The following is a 20,451-nucleotide window of genomic DNA, read 5'->3' as shown; positions in this document are numbered from 1 at the left end:
AGCGGAGTCTATAACCTGAAGCGTATGTAACCTGAAGTGTATGTAACCTGAGGTTCCGCTGTACTTAACCTGAGGTACCACTGTACTAAAAAATAAAAAAGGTGGGAAGTGTTGCCCCCCCCCCACCTTAAAAAAAAGCAAAAACAAAGAACACCACAGCAAGCTTTACTTGCAGAAAGTTGTTCACATTCTTGGGAAGGAGCAAAATAATAATAATATAGGCCTTAGGTTAGCTGCATTGATTTAATGCCTTAGTTAGGCGGTAAGAGCAGAGGTAGAGAGACTCTCCCTGCGCTGCGTTAGGAGAGCCTGAGGTCGCCCTGACTCCTTTTGATCAAGTCTCTGTGAAAGATGAGTGTCATGCCCTCTCCCAGCCAGCTGTGAGGGGTCTGCCCTGTGACTGGAGGGGCCTGCCGAAACACTCCCCTCCGGAGCGCTGAGGTGGGAGCATCCTGGAGAGGTGAGAGAGAGAGAGGCAGTCACAACTTAGGACTGTAGGTTTCTGGAGGAGGGATCTAATTTCACTCCCCTGTGCTCACTGTAAGCGCACATCAGGCGTGGAGGTGCTCTCTGCTTCAGACAAGGGTAAAAAAGACCAAGGCGTGTGATGATTCTGCCTCCCTTACTTGTACAGACAGGAATGTTTCCTGGTTCTTCTTTGTACAACTCACAGCAGAGGGGATGGGAAACTGTTTTATAGCTCTCAAAACACATGCTCCGTAAGAATGTCGGAGGTAAGGAAAGTTCTTTTGTAGTTTGTGCATGGATTTGGGTTGTCTTCCCTCCCACCCCCACCCCTTCCCCGCTTGCAAGCTCATGTGCTATAGAAATAATGCTATTTGCTGTAATTGCTTCATTATCCTGGGATAGCAAACAATAAGATTTCAAGGTGCTACACACTACTCAATTTCTTATTTGACTGCTACCTTGTGTTTTGGAATTATCTGTTTGCTTAACAGACTGAGCCTAAGCAGGTTTGCACAGAAATAACTCCATTGATTTATTTCATCTTTTTTTCCTTTTTAAAAAAACTGATTCAAAAGTAAGTGTGCTGGCCTTCTGGACAAAATGCATCCTAAACGATGGGATTGCCTTCCTTTGTCTATTAAGTTATGGAAAATCATTGGGATAAAGCAGAATCGGACCGCCAATTAATCTTTCCCCCGTTGAAGCATCAGGATCTGTAAATCATGACGACCTGACAATGTTTAATCGTACAGGTCCTGGTTGTACATTAATAGCTATAAAAGTCATGATTTGTGACTTCAGTGTGTTCTGAGTCAAGTGCTCTAAGCAAATACATTATCATTATTGTGATGTTTAAAAAAAAATTGCACAGGAGACTAGACACTGCAATTTTGCAAAGGAGGTTTCTTTGGGAATCAGACCAGCAATGGTGTGTGCTTTTTGTATATATAGTTCATTGCTGACCATAACATGTCTTGCAAAATAGGCATTGGGGGGGGGGGGAGTCCCTTGTCACAAAGTTGTTGTTTGTTGTTTGTGCTTTTAAAATACAAGAAGAACCAGAAGACTAAATTATTACATCCCAGACTGGCAAACACCGATGTATCTTTTGGGGTTTTCTGTCCTTTGTCATTTCATTCCGTAAAAAAGCACCATCACAAAACTGTCAAAACAGACTCTTGTGCTGTCTTGCTGGCATAGCGAAAGAAATATTTCATTTTACTTTCCTGCTCGGTGAACACACCAAGCCTCTTGCCACCATCCCATTCCTTCCCCTTTAAAAAACATTTGCTTTAAAATAAAAACGATTACCCATCAATTGAAAATGTTTGTGAGAAAGAAGAGGGGGGGAGCAATTTAATACAGATGTGTTCCACACTCGATAACTTTGGATTCTTGGGAAAACAATTGTTTTCTAGTTATGGAGACAGAGAAAATACGTTTCTGCTTAACAGCACCCGAGTTAGGTATGGAAGACTGGTAAAATATGAACATTAATTGTTATTTTTGAAAAGTGGAAGTGGGGAGCAGGATTTATAAATTGTACCACTGTTTTTTTAGGTTGAGCTTGCTGCTAAAGTGTGTTAGCAATCGTCTCCCTCTCTCTCTCTCTTTTTGATCATGCAGTTCTTTGGCTCCTTGAACCTTGGGAGGTGATTGTTTGTCTTATCTTCTGGTGAGCTAACTCTGCGCTGTGTTGCAAAACCTTGAGGCATGTTGTGCTCCTTTTTACTGTTCCGGGAGCCTGCAACTGAAGTCAGCTTCATTAGTTTCACTGATGGCACATCAGTGCGCGGCTGGTGTTGCCGCTTCCTTCCAGCTAGACCCCAAGCATGACTGGGGCTGCCTTGGTTTGGATAAGCTTGTAAGGATTTGTCAGCCAGATGTGACAAGATTGTCAAGAGGGCGAGTAAAGGAGGAGATCTGATATTAATCAGTGCATAGCTCGGAGCCAAACTTTCTCAAATGCAGTGTAGCAACATGTTCTTCTCATTTACTGTGCCTCTTTTGTGGCTACAGATCTGCCACTGTGCGCCTCTGACGGTTAAAGGGAATGCCAGCTAATCGTATTTAATTGTAAAGACGAAAATTGTGGGTGGGGTGCGGAAAATGAGTGTATCTTGCTATCCATTAACTTGCTTTTTTAGAAAAAAAAGAAAAGGGAAAAATTATAGTGCAGGTTGCTGCTGTTTACACACAGACACTCAAACAGAGCGAAAGTCCTGGGATCTCTCTTTTTGCAAAGTAGGCGGCTGTGGCTACCCATTGTAACACTGGGATCACAGCACAAATTGCCAGAGATGCATCCCGTCTTCAGTCACTGGATGTTGATTTTTAGGGATAGCGACAGGCCGTGTGGGCTGCTCTCCCTCTTCGGCTCTTGAGGAGCAGAGGCAATCCGTTTAATTAGTTTGGGAAGAGGCATGCCTCGCCATCGCTGCGTTGCCTCGGTGGACTCTTCCAAGACTGCGCACATTTAACCTCAAATCCATTATGTACAGTGGTACCTCGGGTTAAGTACTTAATTCGTTCCGGAGGTCCGTACTTAACCTGAAACTGTTCTTAACCTGAAGCACCACTTTAGCTAGTGGGGCCTCCTGCTGCCGCCGCGCCGCCGGAGCACGATTTCCGTTCTCATCCTGAAGCAAAGTTCTTAACCTGAAGCACTATTTCTGGGTTAGTGGAGTCTGTAACTTGAAGCGAATGTAACTTGAAGCGTATGTAACCCGAGGTACCACTGTACTAGGATACAGGTAGCGGCACTTCTCCCAAATTCAGCTTCCTTTCTCATTTAAAGTTTGCTGATGCGATTCATTTCTTAACTGATGCCGTATATTTTAGAATGGAGTGAGCTGGCAGATTAAAAAAAACCCCGTAGGAACTTGTGAATCTGCCTTATCGTCTTTAATCGTAAAGAAGAAAGTTGTGGGTAGGGTGGGGGAAATGAATGTATCTTGCCTTTGTCCATCTAACTCTGTATTGTCTGCACTGACTGGTAGCTACTCTCCAGGATTTCAGGCAGGGAGCCCCTCCCAGCCCTACCTGAAGTTGCCGGGAATTGAACCCGGACCGCCTGCATTCCAAACAGATACTCTACCATTAAGCTATGGCCCATTCTCAAAATACTGTGATTATTACTACTACATCCTTCCCCAAGGTTCCCAATACAGTGGTACCTTGGGTTACATACGCTTCAGGTTACAGACTTCGCTAACCCAGAAATAGTACCTTGGGTTAAGAACTTTGCTTCAGGATGAGAACAGAAATTGTGCTCTGGTGGCACGGCAGCAGCAGGAGGCCCCATTAGCTAAAGTGGTGCTTCAGGTTAAGAACAGTTTCAGGTTAAGAACAGACCTCCAGAACGAATTAAGTACTGTATGAAATTCAGAGGAACCATTTGAAGTTCTATAGTGGGCACATCAAGTGATAATGGGAGGATTGGTCTATCAATGCTGGGTAGCAACAACATATCCTCCAACGTTTCTCTGCTGGAAACAGAGACGTACTATTCCATCATCTTCATCATACTCTGCCCATCTGACTGGGTTGCCCCAGCCACTCTTGGCAGCTTCCAACATATATAAAAACATAATAAAACATTAAACATTTTTTTAAAAAGACTTCCCCACACAGGGCAGCCTTCAGATGTCTTCTAATGGTTGCATAGTTACTTATCTCCTTGACTCCAGGGGGTCGCATAACTCCATCCTCTCCAACATTTCTGCGATGAAAATAGGGGTGTCCAAAGGAAAAGCGGGACGTTCCGGAATCAAATCAGAAACTGGGACGGCTTCTGTAAATCCAGGACTGTCCCTGGAAAATGGAGACACTTGGAGGGCCTGTGCTCTAAATCTTTTGGGTATTATTACTATTATTATTAGTGGGATGCGGGTGGCGCTGTGGGTTAAACCACAGAGCCTAGGGCTTGCCGATCAGAAGGTCGGCGGTTTGAATCCCCGTGACGGGGTGAGCTCCCGTTGTTCAGTCCCTGCTCCTGCCAACCTAGCAGTTTGAAAGCACGTCAAAGTGCAAGTAGATAAATAGGTACCACTCCGGCGGGAAGGTAAATGGCGTTTCTGTGTGCGGCTCTGGTTTGCCAGAAGCGGCTTAGTCATGCTGGCCACATGACCCGGAAGCTGTACGCCGGCTCCCTCTGTCAATAAAGCGAGATGAGCGCCGCAACCCCAGAGACTGGACCTAATGGTCAGGGATCCCTTTACCTTTACCTTTACCTTACTATTATTACTATTATTATTATTATTATTATTATTATTATTATTATTATTGCTGCTGCTGCTACATTCTTCTCAAAGGTGTCCAGTATGAAATTCCAAGGAACCTTATGAAGTTCCATATTGGGCACATCTAGCCATAATGGGAGGATTGGTCTGTCAGTGCTGGGTAACTACAATGGATGGAGCCACAGTGAATGCAGCTTCTGTATTCAGAGGTAGTATGTAACCTGGACTACCAGATACTGTGGACAACCAACAGGGACTGAATCACCCACTTCATGCCTTCCTTTTTAACTTACAGAGTAATTTCACTTGCCACCATTAGAAGCAGAATGCCTGGCTAAAGGAATGAGTCTCAAGGTTGTGGGTCCGAGTCCCGCATTGGACAAAAGATGCCTGTATTGCAGGGGGTGAGACCAGATGACATTCATGGCCCTTCCCAACTCCGAACAATAGCAGTGGCACCATTAGTGTAGGCCAGGCATAGGCAAACTCCGGCCCTCCAGATGTTTGGGACTACAATTCCCATCATCCCTAGCTAACAGGACCATTGGTCAGGGATGATGGGAATTGTAGTCCCAAACATCTGGAGGGCCAGAGTTTGCCTATGCCTGGTGCAGGCCTTTAGGGCAGGCAGCCCAGGGCCCCACTCAGCAGAATAAGGAGGGGAGGGCCACAAAGCGTCACAATTTCCCACCACAATTTGAAGCAAGTAAAGTAATGCACATTGCCACCAAAAGAGCACCGCCCCTCGTGAGAACCATTAAGTCCCACATCCAAAATTACCACTGCTCAGCAAAGGCAAATTGTGTGACTGCCTTGGGACAGCTGAGCAACGAATGAGCAACTATGTTCCTCCTTTCAATTCGTTATAAGAAATGTTCCATTCCAGTGCATCTCAACCTTTTGGTACCTGGGGGCCTGTTTGGAGATCTTGGAAACGGTCACAGGCACCGCAAAATACCCAGTGCACAGAAGTAAAGCTGGTGGTGCTCAGAACCCCCTAAAAATAAACCAAAACATATATACCACCCACCCCCCCAAAAATAAAACACAGGCCAAAAATAAATAAGTCATATAGTGCACCCTTCAGACAATAGGTGACCCCTGCTAAACAACACAAAAAGCCCCAAAAGCCAACAGCCCTCATGAAAATAAAATTACAGTAGTAGTGTAAGGTTGCCTTGGCAGGGACCAAGGGACTGTGTCTAAGATGCCCGGGCGCCAATGGGTGTCATACTCCAGTTGTACACTCTGGCGAGTCATTCCAGCTTTCCACAGCCAAAGAAAACTCTCCAGAAACTTCAGGCTGCCCAATGTGGTTGTCATCTGTACATCTTGTTGTTGTTGTTTAGTCGTTTAGTCATGTCCAACTCCTTGTGACCCCATGGACCAGAGCATGTCAGGCATTCCTGTCTTCCACTGCCTCCCGCAGTTTGGTCAAACTCATGCTGGTAGCTTCGAAAACACTGTCCAACCATCTCGTCCTCTGTCGTCCCCTTCTCCTTGTGCCCTCCATCTTTCCCAACATCAGGGTCTTTTCCAGGGAGTCCCAAGACTGCTATGGAGCAATCCCCTCTCTATCACATTTGCTACCACAAACTTATTTAAAATATGCAGGCAGGATGCAAGAGTAAAGAGCGACTTTTCTTAACTCTGCATTCAGAGGGCATTCGGCTCTGCCCTCTGGCTCCTTGCGGCATCACACCTGTGATGTCAAGGTGTTGTGTGGCATTGCACAAGTGACATCATAATGTTGCGCGGTGTCGTGATTGGGCCCAGACCCTCCAAGTGCCCCTATTTTCCAGGGATATCCCTGATTTACAGAAGCCATCACAGTTTCTGATTTGATCCCAGAATGTCCTGCTTTTCCTTAGGACATCCCTTTTTTCACTGGAAAAATGATGGTAGGTCTGTCTCCTGAGAAATCTCTATTTGGGACAAGAAGCTACAGTTATAACTGGATATAGAACAACTGATTGGTTCAAAATTGGGAAAGGAGTACGACAAGGCTGTATATTGTCTCCCTGCTTATTTAACTTATATGCAGAATTCATCATGCGAAAGGCTGGGCTGGATGAACCCCTAGCCGGAATTAAGATTGTGTCCGACTCTTCATAACCCCATGGACCAGAGCACGCCAGGCACTCCTGTCTTCCACTGCCTCCTGCAGTTTGGTCAAACTCATGCTGGTAGCTTCGAGAACACTGTCCAACCATCTCGTCCTCTGTCATCCCCTTCTCCTTGTGCCCTCAATCTTTCTCAACATCAGGGTCTTTTCCAGGGAGTCTTCTCTTCTCGTGAGGTGGCCAGAGTATTAGAGCCTCAGCTTCAGGATCTGTCCTTCCAGTGAGCACTCAGGGCTGATTTCCTTCAGAATGGATTGGTTTGATCTTCTTGCAGTCCATGGGACTCTCAAGAGTCTCCTCCAGCACCATAATTCAAAAGCATCAATTCTTCGGCGATCAGCCTTCTTTGTGGTCCAGCTCTCACTTCCATACATCACTACTGGGAAAACCATAGCTTTAACTATACGGACCTTTGTGAGCAAGGTGATGTCTCTGCTTTTTAAGATGCTGTCTAGGTTGGTGGCCATTAGTCAGCAAAAGCATTCCCTTCCTGCTTTTTTTCTCTTGGGTAGACCCAAAAGTTTGTGACTTTGGATAGTCAGTTTGCATGTCTCCATTACTATGCTATAAAAAGCATTTCAATTAGTCATCAGATTAGCAATGGCTCATTTCCTGTGGTACCATCCAGATGTGGAACTCCAACTCCCATCATCCCCGGCCTGCATCAGGGATGATGGGAGCTGTAGTCCAGCAATATCAGCTCCCTTTGGTCCGCATTGACTGACAGCGACTGCCCAGGGTTTTAGACAGGGGACATTGCCAACCCACCTGGAGATGTGAGAGTTCAATCCTGGCACCTTCTGCATGCAAAACAGTTATTCTACCGCTGAGCAACTCTCACTCCCCTAAAGCAGGTATAGGGAACCTTTGGTCCTCCAGGTGTTGCTGAACTGTAGGCCATTGGACCTAATGGGAGTTATAGTCCAACAGCACCTGGAAGGACAAAGTCTCCTCACACTTGCCCTAAATCATGGTCCAATATTCATGTGTATATGGTTGCATTCATATGGCATTTTTTCCATTTGCTGGCATTCCCTCGATTGCTACCGTAGTTTTCCGTGTATAAGATGGCCCCTATTTTGGGGGATTCAAAATTAAGAAAACACACTATGCACTATCCATGTATAAGACGACCCCTTTTTTAAAATTTCAAAAATTTAGGAAACAATATAGTCTTATACACGGAAAAATACAGTAATTGCTGCCTTCTGTTTGAGCTTTCACATGGCATAAAAGCCAGTTCCAGAAAGACAGCAGAATGCAGCTCAAGTTTAGCACTCATTGCCACGTTATTAGCAAACAGATTTTTTCTAGAAGCAAATAACATGAAAATTAGTGTTACACTTGGGCTGTATTTCTGGCGCTAGCATTCAATGTCATGTGAAAGCTCAAACAGAATGCAGAAATTAAGAGTGGGGAAGCATCAGGAAAACGGAATAAACTGCCATTTGAATGCAGCCTATGTCCAAAAAGTGTGGGAATAATTATCTGTTTTTGAGCGCTCATGAATTTGATCTCGGATTTCCAAAAGGTGAGCGTCAACACTGACTAAAATTTGGACTTCCTATGTAATGTATACACTGATATATAATGCAAAGAAAACCATGCATGCTATAGCCCTTAGAGATTTAGGATTTGATTGTTAGTGGCGCATCATCCCTAAGGCTTATAGTGCTTTTGTACATGATGCTTAAATTGCTTTTGAGCCTCATGGACAGAAAGAGATGTTGGAAGTACAACAGAGATCATTCCATGTGTAGCTTAAGAGTTAATTCTTTTCTTAGTGAGTCAGTCAATGAACAGCAGCAATGGTGGTGGAAATAGCCTTTAGTAACCAAACACAGCGGTGTGATCATCACTAAGGAAGCACATGCTCTAATTGGCTGCATAGTTCTGAGGGTGTTTAACTCTGTATGTTTAGGTCAATGTCTTCCTGCTATGTGCAAGTAACAAAGACAAAACCTCTCTGTTGTTTTCTCCTCAGACTTTACACGGTTTTTGTTCAGTTTGCTTAGTAAAGTGTTATGAATATTTATTTTCCCTCTGGACTCTATTTGCTCTAGAGAGAAATTTGTAGTGCAATTGAGCATTCTGGCCAATGTGTAGGTATTGCATTAGCATCAGAAACCTCCTTTTAAAACGCAGCTTCAGATCTTGCAGGAGGATAAGATCTTCTGTGGTTTCAGCTGATTTAGGTCACATCCATAGTTTACCCGTCAAGCACTCTTATACAACTTTAAACAGAATCCAGGGGACTGTACTTTGCTAAGGGTGCTGAGAGTCGTCAGGAGACCCCTCACAGAGCTAAAATTCCCAGCGCCTTTAGCAAACTACATTTCCCTGAGAGAGCCATGACTGTTAAAGAGGTATAGGAGTGCAGATGTGACCTTAGCTCTCGGGCAAAAAGAAAACCTACATCTGAACTGGATCGTGCAACTGTATCTTATGCAACTCCATACATTTTAAACTCAACCGCATAGAGTATATGCACAAGATATCATCAACAACGTTAGAGACTTACGCAATATATTTTTTGCAGTTTACATTACACAATGTAAAACAGAAAAAACACACACATATTCTCCTGAGGATGAGCACAACAGATTTTTAATAATTGCCTCTAATGATGCAATGCCATCGTGTTAATTTTCAAGCAGGCAGCATTCCTTTCCAATGACTAGAAACTTTGGGAAGGGGAACAGCTTGGCCTTATGGAGTTGACCATTCAAATAAAATCTCCATCTTGGGAGAGGATTTTAAAAAAAAAATGGGGAAGTGGAGAAAACTTTTAAACTTAGCTATTCTGAGCTAGATGTGGTAGGGAAGAATTCTCTATTTACTTTTTAATATGCTAGGCTAAAGGTCCATGGCATGTTGAAGTAAGTGATGGCAACCGAGATGTTTTTCTGCTGGAAAAGGTTTGAGGTTGAATACATTCTAGAGTCAAGCAAGCTGATTTTGAACTAGTTACAGGAAGAACTGAAAATATGGAACCAGTAAAAGTGTGTGATAGAGTTGTATCAGGCAAGAATGAGCTACAGGATGACTACTTGCAGATCACAAAAAAGAGGACTAAAGAGGCCACTGATTTGCATACAACTTGCAGATGCTAATTTATAAGTATAGGTGCACCTTTAGTAACAGTTACTATGATTTACACAGAAATACGAAACATCTCACCATAATGGAGAACACAGTGACCAAGGGATGATGTGCAGTCTGACTGCAACTGGCTTTTGATGAGCAACTTTCCATTCTCCTTCAACGTCACTCTCTTTTCTTAAGGTTCTTTACTTTTGAAATCAACTTGCACCATACAGCCCTTCAGAAAGAGGAGCGAAGGTGAGTCTGTGATTCTTCAGAAGTTGTTGGGCTCCAACTTCCATCAACCCCAGCCAGCATGGTCAATGGACAGGGAGGGTGGGAGTTGTAGTTCAGCAACATCTGGAGGCACAAAGGTTCCAGGGAAGCCCAGAGAAGGGTCATCGCTCAGGGGCTGAACATCTGCATTGCATGCAGAAAGTCCCAGGTTCGATTCTAGCATCTCCAGGCATGGCTAGGAAAGTCATTCCATCCGAAACCAGCCACAGCCAATCAGGGTAGACCAGATAGCCAGTGTGGTGCCCTACAGATGTTCCTGAACTACAACTCCCATCATCCCTGATCGTTTACCAAACTGGCTGTGGCTAATGGGAATTGGAGTTCAACAGCATCTGGAGGGCATCACAGTGCCTCCCCCCTGGAGTAGACAATACTGGATGGAGCAATGGTCTTCCAAAATGGCAGCTTCCTGCGTCTGCTTGAGATAAAGTGCATGAGAGTGGCCCGCTTAATTTAAACAGAGACAGCTCTCTTTTTCCATATTTTAATTTTGGAGAAGGACTGAAGTTCAGTGGGAGAGCACTGACTTCGTTTCTGCTGGATCCTTTCTGTTGCCCCTGACATCTCCAAGAAGGAGACACTGTGGGGCTGGGAAAGACTTCTGAAACCCCTAAGACCTGCTGTCAGTCAGACTAGGCCAGCCTTCATCAACCTGCTGATGGCTGGGGCTGAGCCCCAAACTTCTGGGGCAGCTGGCCAGGTTAGCAAAGGCTGAGCTAGACTGTGCTGAGCTAGATGGACCAATGAGGTGACTCTGCATGAGGCAGCTTCCTATAGCCCTAAATAGTAGCAATAAATAGACTTAAGCCTAATTCAGTATAAGTGAACTCAGTGGGTCTTACTTGGGAGCTGACATGTACAAAGTATGTGCAAAGTATTGGCAAACCAAATGTCAACTTTAATATATATTTTTAAAGTTTATCTTTAGAAACACAGTAGCCCTAAATAAATTTGTATGTTTCTTTTCTTCTACCCCACCCTTTGAAGGTATAACTCTTACTAACCCATAAGTTAACAACACATGGATCTTCTATGCTCAACAGGACTTCTCCATTCATTTCAATGGCAATGAATATCTGCCTGCCTTTCATTTTAAAACGGAGAAATCCTGGCATACAGAAAAGCGTACACACAGATTTGAATCAGGGCATTATATCCTACATTTTACGAATGCATACTGGCTTCATCTTCTAATCTAGACCTTGAGTTTAAAAGCATATTTCAGAGTACATCACGGGTAGAGTGTTAGGAAATTACCACCACATTACATTATGCTACATCTTAATTAATTAATTAGATATCTTCCCCACCCTTCACCATAAGTTCCCAAGGCAGGTTACAACAATACAATAATCCAGTTATCATGCCCTTCAGCATTTCTTGATGAAAATACAGATGCCCTATTTAATATTATGGTCATTGCTTTTCTCTAAAAATAAAAAAATGTTTAGGGGTACTCTCATTTTGACTCAAAAAAATCACCTGGAAAGGATATGAAGCTGTCATCAGATTCACAAAATGTTTAGGGGTATGCGTACCCCTTCGTTCCCCCCAGAAAAAACCACTGATGATGATGATGATGATGATGATGATGATTACCACCCCACACATCTGACTGGGTTGCTCCAACCATTCTGGGTGGCTTCCAACATATCTGAAAACATAATAAAACATTAAACATTAAAAAAAACTTCCCTACACAGGGCTGCCTTCAAATATCTTCTATAGGTTGTATAGTTACTTATCTCCTTGGCTCAGGGGTCAGAAAACTCCGTACCCTCCAACATTTCTCTAATGAAAATAGGGATGTCCTAAGGAAAAGTGGGACATTCCGAGATCAAATCAGAAACCAGGATGGCCTCTGTAAATCCAGGACTGTCCATGGAAAGTAGGGACGCTTGGAAGATCTGAGTTATAAAAGCAGGCTCCCAGGTTGCCTTTTAATGGGCAGTTATTGCTTCACTTCAAATCCTGCCCTCTCCTTCCCTGGCAATCATCACTGTGTCCTAAATCTTTCCGTGGAACTGAAATTCTGCTGCACGTCGTCTATCTACCTTTTGAATCTTGCAAGTTCTTGTAAATTGCTTCAGGACTCCTTCTGGATGTGTTGTAAACAACAGGGAAATGCATGAGATGTGCTAAGAGAGGCCAACTGCCTAATAAACAGACCCATTTAATTTTATACCGCTGTTCTTGACGTTTTGCAGGCAGTTCCCAAGGTTAATCTCAGGGGAGCGGGGGCACGACTGAGCTCAGATCTGATCCAGACCCAGTTCAGTATGGATCCCACTGTGGGGAGATGGAGAAAAATGGGAAATTTTGTCATTGTAAAAGGGTGTCAAGTGAGGTGGTGCATTTTTTCTAAAACGGAGGGTGTGAGAAGAAAAAGGATTTCGGGGAGGGAAGAAGATTTTAGAGCAGCCGGAGGAAATATTTTGAATGGATAATGGCACCCAAGAAATTAGATTCCTGGAAGGAAAGGAAAAACACCCTCTCTTGTTTACAGGCCGGCTGGTACCAAGCTCGCCAGTCTATTAGCAGAAGCTATAAATCACTCTCTCGTTCCCATCATGTACACAGAGCAGAGAATTTGGCATTTACATGTTCTAATGACCTAAACTGCACTTGGGAAAGAATTTCTACCTTAATCCAGAGACAGATGAGTTCTGATAACAGTCTGCTTTCCATTGCGAGACCCACAAATCTGCCAGCTGTCCTGTTGGTCGAATTTTGCTCTGGGACTGATCTACCTCTTTATCGCCACCCTGAATGCCGACTACAAAGCTGTCTCTGTTTAAATTAACCGGGCCAGAGCAAAACTTACAGTGACGTTTGCCTGTATAGAAGTATCTGCTTTCATTTGTACTGTCATCCCAAAGGTAGAGGTGTGAATCAAGAAGCCTTTGATTCAAACATTAGCTTTGGTAGAAACTTATTCGATGGAATTATATACTGATTTCCTAATTTATATAGTGCCACCCGTGAGCATGGTGGCACTTTAAAGATTACAAAAGGACAGGTCCCTGCCCTAATTTGCTTACAATCTAAAGACATATGCAGGGGAAACAAACAGGGAAAGCAAAAGGGAAGCAGGACTGTACAATGAAATAATATGCAGTTGCTTCAATTGTGCATGCTTTGTCCCTCAAGCCTCCCATCTCTAATGTGCTATTTTTCTAGAAAAAGAGGTGCCAGGACTCACCATGAACACCTCCCTCGTTCTCTTAGAATGACAATGGCGCTCACCTGAGAGGTGCCAGGACTGAGTTCTGGTGAGTTCTGGCCAAAAAAACCCAAAAAACCCAGTGTAGTACAGTCACACCTCATGTTACAGACGCTTCAAGTTACGTGTTTTCAGGTTGCGGACCACGGGAAACCTGGAAGTACTGCAAGGGGTTACTTCCGGGTTTCATCGCTCATGCATGCGCAGAAGCGCTAAATTGTGCTTCACGCATACGCAGAAGCGCCAAACCGTGCTGGCGCAGACACAGCACTTCAGGATGCAAATGCTGCAGGTTGCGGACGTGCCTCCATCACGGAAGACGTCCGCAACCTGAGGTTCCACTGTACTCGTTCTTGACTACCTCACAGGGCTCTTGTAAGGGTTACTGAGTTAGTATATCCAGTGGTATTTGAGCATTTGGAAGAAGCATCCGTAAAAGGCCATAAGTTAATATTAGCAACAAAGAAAATAATCAATTGTTGTGGCAAGTTATGTCAGTTCCCAGAATTCCCTGGGAAGAAGGATTGATATTAAACCACTCTTGGAAATGTCACTCTTTGAAGGGAGTAGGGGTGTTTTAACTACCCTCAGCATCTTTGACAAACCACAGAACCCAGGATTATGAGGGGAAGCCATGACTGTTTAAAGTGGAATGATACTGCTTTAAATGTGTGGTGCAGATGGAGCTACTCCTGTTGGTGGGCAGTTTCAGTGCCCTCACTCTCCCTCCTTGGGGTTATTTATGTTTAAATTGGACAGACGGGACAGTCCTTCAAATGGAGGAATGCTTTCTATGAGGTGGGACACACAGCCATTATGTCTTTAAATTGCATCGTATATACTGATGGTCGACTCCGCAGTAAAGTTATAATGGCGATGCAGCAAAATGCCCCCATTAAGGAAACGAAATGGAAATATCGACCGGCTGGAGGGATTCCCAATATATGCGGAAGTAGGGGAAGGAAATGGGAGCCCCCTTCCCTTAAAGGCGGGGGGGAGGCCAATGAGAACTGAGCGTGCTCAGTGGCAAGATACTGAGGGTTTGGGGTGGGAGGGTCAAGAAAAGAGGGGGAAAGGAGTGGAATACAGACATCTCCCCACTTGCCATGTGTTCAACTCATGCACGACTGTGTAAATGCGCGGTGAGGGGGGGGAATTAAATACATCAGTTTAATCTGCAAAAAGGCATAAAGAGGGCAAAAGCAGCCCCCCAAAAAGAGAGCGGGGAAACTGAAAAAATGGCTGAAAATGAGTGGGGGAAATGGCTAGCAGTTCCGGGTACTGGTGTACCTCTGAATCACAGCCAAGCACTTTGGAGTACCAGTCTGCCTCCCTTGTCATTGTTTCCACATCGTCCTCCAGCGATGAGGAAGACTGACAGCTGCCATTGCCACCATTCATACCAGTCTGGTAAGTGCTGCTGCTTTTTAAAAGGGATTTTTGAAGGTTTCCAGAGGCAGACTCCCAAAAGAATTTATTGTTGTTGCTGTTGTAGCCTGCGTATGCCACTCAGTGGTCGTCAAACGGGCTTCCAGTCAAAAGTAGGGTGGATAAAAATCTATGATTTTTAAAAAAAATAATTATAATTTGGGGTTTGTTTGTTTTTTATTTAAATCAGATTTTTTTAATTTAAATTGGATTTTTAAAATAAAATGCTTTTGGAGGAAAAATCTTTCTAAAGATAGTTTTCTTTTTAAGTTACATTATCGTCCAAAGGCTATTCATTGGGAAAAAGGATTTGTTTTAAGTTTTTCATGTGTGCTAAAACTCAGTCTAAGTTGTTGTTTTTTAAAAAAAATTAACCACATCAGTTAACAAACATGGATACATATGCTATAATGCTATTATTTTAGTTAAATAAATTGTTTAAATTGTTATTAAGGAAATGATTATTTTTCTCCTTCCAATAAAGTACAGCAGAAAAGTTGTCCAAATATAAACAGTTAACTTATTAAACCTCACATTAATTTCATAATTATCTGTCTATGTATTTCTAGTAGTATAACCAAATCAGTAATTTTTGATAGAACTGTAAAAACTACTCTGAAAATTTATTACTCCAAAAATGAAACCTTCATCTGGTTGTCAATATTAAGATTATACCAGCAAGAATGAGTCTTTCTGTAAAAAAAAAAAAAAAAGATTTAAATCAATTCTGCCCTGGTCAAAAGTGAACATAATATGACAGCAAATAAGAGATGTATCAACAAATACACAGGAACGAGACACTATAAAAAGCAAGGAGGGAATGGTTAGAAAACAGGGGTTTCATACTTAGGCATTGAAGTCTTTAGCCACACAACTGTCCTACAACATCAGCTGAATATTCAGTAATCTGGCCCGGTATCTAGCAAATGGATACCTTGTTGTATTTAGCATTCTTGCAATCCTATATAGAGGTTCGTGCCTGTAAGCAGACAGGGATACAGCTTAACCCAAGCCTAACAAATCAAACAAAAAGTGTGAGGAGGTGATGAAATTTGATGAATGGAGAAAGAAAGTAAAAGCCCATGAAATAAGTGAAGGTTATCTGAAAGAATATTAGATTGCATCTTGATGTATCTGTTTGGACAACTGCCTTCGAAAGCCAGCCCCCTTGCAATTTTTGCTGGGACACCTCTTTGCGGACTCTATTTATGGAATGCTGATCTAACTCTGATCTTCTGGGGCTGATGAACACACCGCAGTCTATGGAAAGTACGGCATCTTGAAGGAGTGCAGTGAGGTAATATAATTGAGCTCCAGTTATAGTTGACATCTCGTGAAGTCAACGAGGCCTTGGCTCAACACAACATGCTTTCTCCCCACCGCCCATCCCACTTAGATGAACCTTATAAAGAAAATTTATGACTTTCTGCGGCTCTATCAGAAGTATGCCAACTGCTGGGCTAACCGGCTATCTAAAGCAAAGTGACTCTCAGAGCTCAGTTCTCAGTGTGTGTTGTGATGCATGTGTTGTAAATTCACAGGAAACTGATTGCTTTTTCTCAGGTACATTTCTTAGTTTTTGCAATGTTTGCTTACTGATTTACTTAACATTTTTTAAACGAACCACTCCTACAAAGTGTTCCTCCATCCATAGCCTTTAAACTTTTTTGAGATTCCCCTTTAATACCATTGCTGTAACCTGGACTCTATTTTTATTTTTTATATGAACCAACCCAGATCTTACACTCATCACCTGAGAACCTTCTTCATGTGTCTCTGGCAGCTGGAAACATAAGAATGGGCCTTTTCTGCAGTGGCTCCCGATTTGTGAAATACTCCCCTCAGGGAAACTGGTCTAGCACCTTTCTTATATATCTTTAGGCACCAGACAAAAATGTTTCTCTATAACCAGGCCTATGGCTTTTCAAATGTGTTTGTGGGAAGAGGGTTATTGGTTTGTTTTTGTTTTATTTTGTATTCTCATTCCCTATTTTTCTGTTGCAAACCGCCTTGGGATCTTCGGTAAAGGGCAATATAATAATAATAATAATAATAATAATAATAATAATAATAATAATATACTTTTATATATACTGTCCAATCCACTCCTCTCTCTAGAGTAACCAAAGGTTGTTGTTGATTATGTTGAAGATGGAAGCTCCTGCTTCCTCAAATGACCGATACTTGTATCAATAGGAAAGCTATCAATCAATTTCTAAGAGAGTTACTTTTCCTTTGATAGTGTACCCCATCATGAGGGAAAGTGAGAGAAACCAGGCAGAGGGCCTTCTTGGTAGTGGCACCCGCTCTGTGGACCACCCTCTCATCAGATATCGAGAAAATAAACAACTATCTGACTTTTAGAAGACATCTGAAAGCAGCCCTATTTAGGGAAGTTTTTAATGTTTGATCTTTTATCGTGTTTTTGGTATTCTGTTGGGAGCTGCCCAGAGTGGCTCAGCCAGATGGGCAGGATATAAATAAATTATTATTATTATTATTATTATTATTATTATTATTATTATTACGCTTGCTTGAATTCCTTTTTCTGTGCAACTGTACACAAGGTACAGGGGCCTGCCATAAACAGGCACTGGAGGTATCAGTCATGGAGATTGCTTTTAAACACAAAGGAATTTTGTTGCTTTCTGCAAATGATCATTCCTCCCCTGTCCCAATACCCTGCCCCCCATTTTCCTTCTGTTTTACTATTAATTACCACAATGTGTGCCTTTTTACTACTCGGTATGGGGGATGAGAAGGGCTTTTTTTGTGGGGTCAGAACTCACCAGTTCCCAGTTCCGGCGCATCTCAGGTAAGCACCATTGCCATTCTAAGACAAAAAAGGGAAGTGGTAATGGTGAATTCTGGCCCTTTCTTTTTTCTTTTGAAAAATAGCACTGGGAAGAAACAGTGTGCATGAAGGCCTCTTTCAGGGGTAGGGTCAAATATGGCCCTTCAACCTCTGTCTCTGGCCCTCAGGAAACACTTCAGCGTGGGCTGTATTTGTCTGTGTGAGAATGAGTGAGTGTCTGAGAATGGGAATGTAACTTATTCGGAATCATAACATTCCTATCAGCGATTGCTCACTGTAGATTCCAAGCCTCACTTGCGACTTACTATCATCATCATCATTTATAATTTGTATACCGTCTTTCTATCTTACAATACTCAAGGCGGTTTACAAGCTGAAGAAGCAAAAAAATGTACACCTTATAACAATCTAATGCAATACAAAAATGTAGCAATAAAACAAAACTTTAAAATAAGCAACCTACACCAAAAAAGTAACACTCAACAATCATTAGAACAGTATAAAATAATAATGTCAATATATAAAAGTTAAAAAGAAATCCACTCAACAGTTACAATAAATAATTTCTAAACTATAGTCAATAAAACAACAGCAAGCCACAGTACATAAAATAATACAATATAAATTGAGAAGCAGAGACTAGAGGGTGGGGCAAGGCAGGTGGAAAGAGGCCTTGCCTGATGAAGTCTCTATGAAATATGACACAGTGCACTACTTGCAGAATGATGCCTGTAGTGACATCATCTAAATACCCCCCCCCCTTTGGAGATACTCTTTTTTACCCATGCAAACTTATGCAGTTAAAACTCATATGACTGGTTGGCTTAAATTTCTTTGCTCAAGTTTCAGCCCTTGCAAAATGAGCTGGCTCAGTAGGGCATGATGAGTTTTTCAGCTTTCAAATTCCCAAAACGAGGGTTGCTAAAAAGTTGGAGCATGACCTGGGAATTCTGGCTAAAATAATATAGTTTAGTTTTGCTTGGTAAGTAAAATGTGTGTACAGTTGCATGGAAATATTTAAAAATGATTGCCAAGGACTTGCAGATTACTATTATTAATCATCATCAACGTCATCGTTGCCCAACATTTTCAGAAGGTAACATTAAAATTCTTTGGTTTTCTGAAAGCAGTTTATGTGCTTCTTCACCAAACATAGACTTACCAAGCCTAATAATAATAATAATAATAATAATAATAATAATAATAATAATAATTTTATATGTTGTCTGATGACAGTAATAATAGCAGATTTTAATTCCTCACTCCCATACCTGGGGGGGGGGGGAGCAAAAATTAAGTTTCACCCCCTAAAATGACATGCCCTACCAGGGTTGGGGAACTCACAGCCTTTCAGATATTTCTGGAGTCCGATCAATCCCAGCCAGCATCCCAAGTCAGGGATGTTGGCAGCTGGAATCTAGCAACATCTGGAGGGCCACAGATTCCCATCCCTGGAACTACAGGAAGAACTAGATTTTCAAAGATAGCACTAAATAACACATCTTTTAAAAATGATCTGGGTTGCAATTGGTATCTATAGTTTCATAGTTAGGTAAAGGTAAAGGGACCCCTGACCATTAGGTCCAGTCGTGACCGACTCTGGGGTTGCGGCGCTCATCTCGCTTTATTGGCCAAGGGAGCCGGTGTACAGCTTCCGGGTCATGTGGCAAGCATGACTAAGCCGCTTCTGGCGAACCAGAGCAGTGCACGGAAATGCCATTTACCTTCCCGTCGGAGCAGTACCTATTTATCTACTTGCACTTTGACGTGCTTTCGAACTGCTAGGTTGGCAGGAGCAGGGAGTGAGCAACAGAAGCTCACCCCGTTGCGGGGATTCGAACCGCCGACCTTCTGATCGGCAAGCCCTAGGCTCTGTGGTTTAACCCACAGCACTACCCGCGTCCCTCGTTTCATAGTTAGAAGCATTTAAATACATGGTTTGGGGAAAAATCTTGCCCTTTGTTTTCTTATTGTTGGGTACAATCTCTCTAAGGTGAAGCATTTTTTAAGTCCCATTTATTTGGTGGCATGTAGCAAATGTGGGTCAAACCACATGTGATGCTAAACATATCTTTGAATTTTGTGACTGGGGTTCTCCTCCTCTCTCTCTTTTTTAAAAAAACAGCAACCTAACAGCAGCTGCAAGGAGGAACAGATTCAGATCAAAGACGCTAGCACAGGGTGTTTCTCTTTCGAAAATGCTCCCCCAAAGCTGGGGGTGAAATGGCAGCTTTTTGGGATCTTTCAGCAGGAAGTGGATGCATAGGGAAAGGGTTAAACCCACCCCCGCCCCTTGTGCTGCTGTGCTGATCTAGGTCACCCTCCCCATCCCTGTGGCTGCTTTTAGTTAAAGAGAGAGAGGTGGAAAGAAACACATTTAGCATAATTTGTCATTTGACCCTAAATATTAGACAGAGAAGGCTGAGCTAGGAGAATGGTTCTCTCTGATGTGCTAGCTTTCTGTGGGAAGTGTGTGTGTGTGTGTGTGTGTGTGTGTGTATGTATATATATATATATATATATATATATATATATATATATATGTATGTATAAAAATAACATATATATATGAAAACATGGAATAACCTGCAGGAGAGAAATTTAGTTCAGTTTGCATTTAAAAGCAACCCCACCAAATTCATGCTTTCTGGAACAATATACCAACCGGAACACAGCAATCTGTTGAAATTTGCACATTTCTGAATTTTGCAACCATTTGTTGTGTACAGAAATTCATATGTTGGGGGAAGGGTGTGCATGAAAATCCATATA

General features: G+C 42.7%; 1 protein-coding gene across 1 annotated transcript in view; it reads left to right on the top strand.

Annotated features, from left to right (window-relative positions):
• Nucleotides 1-420: 420 nt before the first annotated feature.
• The window catches only part of BNC1 (basonuclin 1), a 32,623-nt gene continuing 12,592 nt past the window's right edge, over nucleotides 421-20,451 (top strand). Inside the window, exon 1 of the mRNA XM_053364652.1 lies at nucleotides 421-734. Coding sequence (XP_053220627.1) covers nucleotides 726-734 — 9 coding nt within the window. The 5' untranslated portion in view covers nucleotides 421-725. The remainder of the gene's footprint in view (nucleotides 735-20,451) is intronic.

This window comes from Podarcis raffonei, chromosome 14, assembly GCF_027172205.1.
Source record: "Podarcis raffonei isolate rPodRaf1 chromosome 14, rPodRaf1.pri, whole genome shotgun sequence".
Lineage (NCBI taxonomy): Eukaryota > Metazoa > Chordata > Lepidosauria > Squamata > Lacertidae > Podarcis > Podarcis raffonei.
This window is presented reverse-complemented; position numbering and strand designations above follow the sequence as displayed.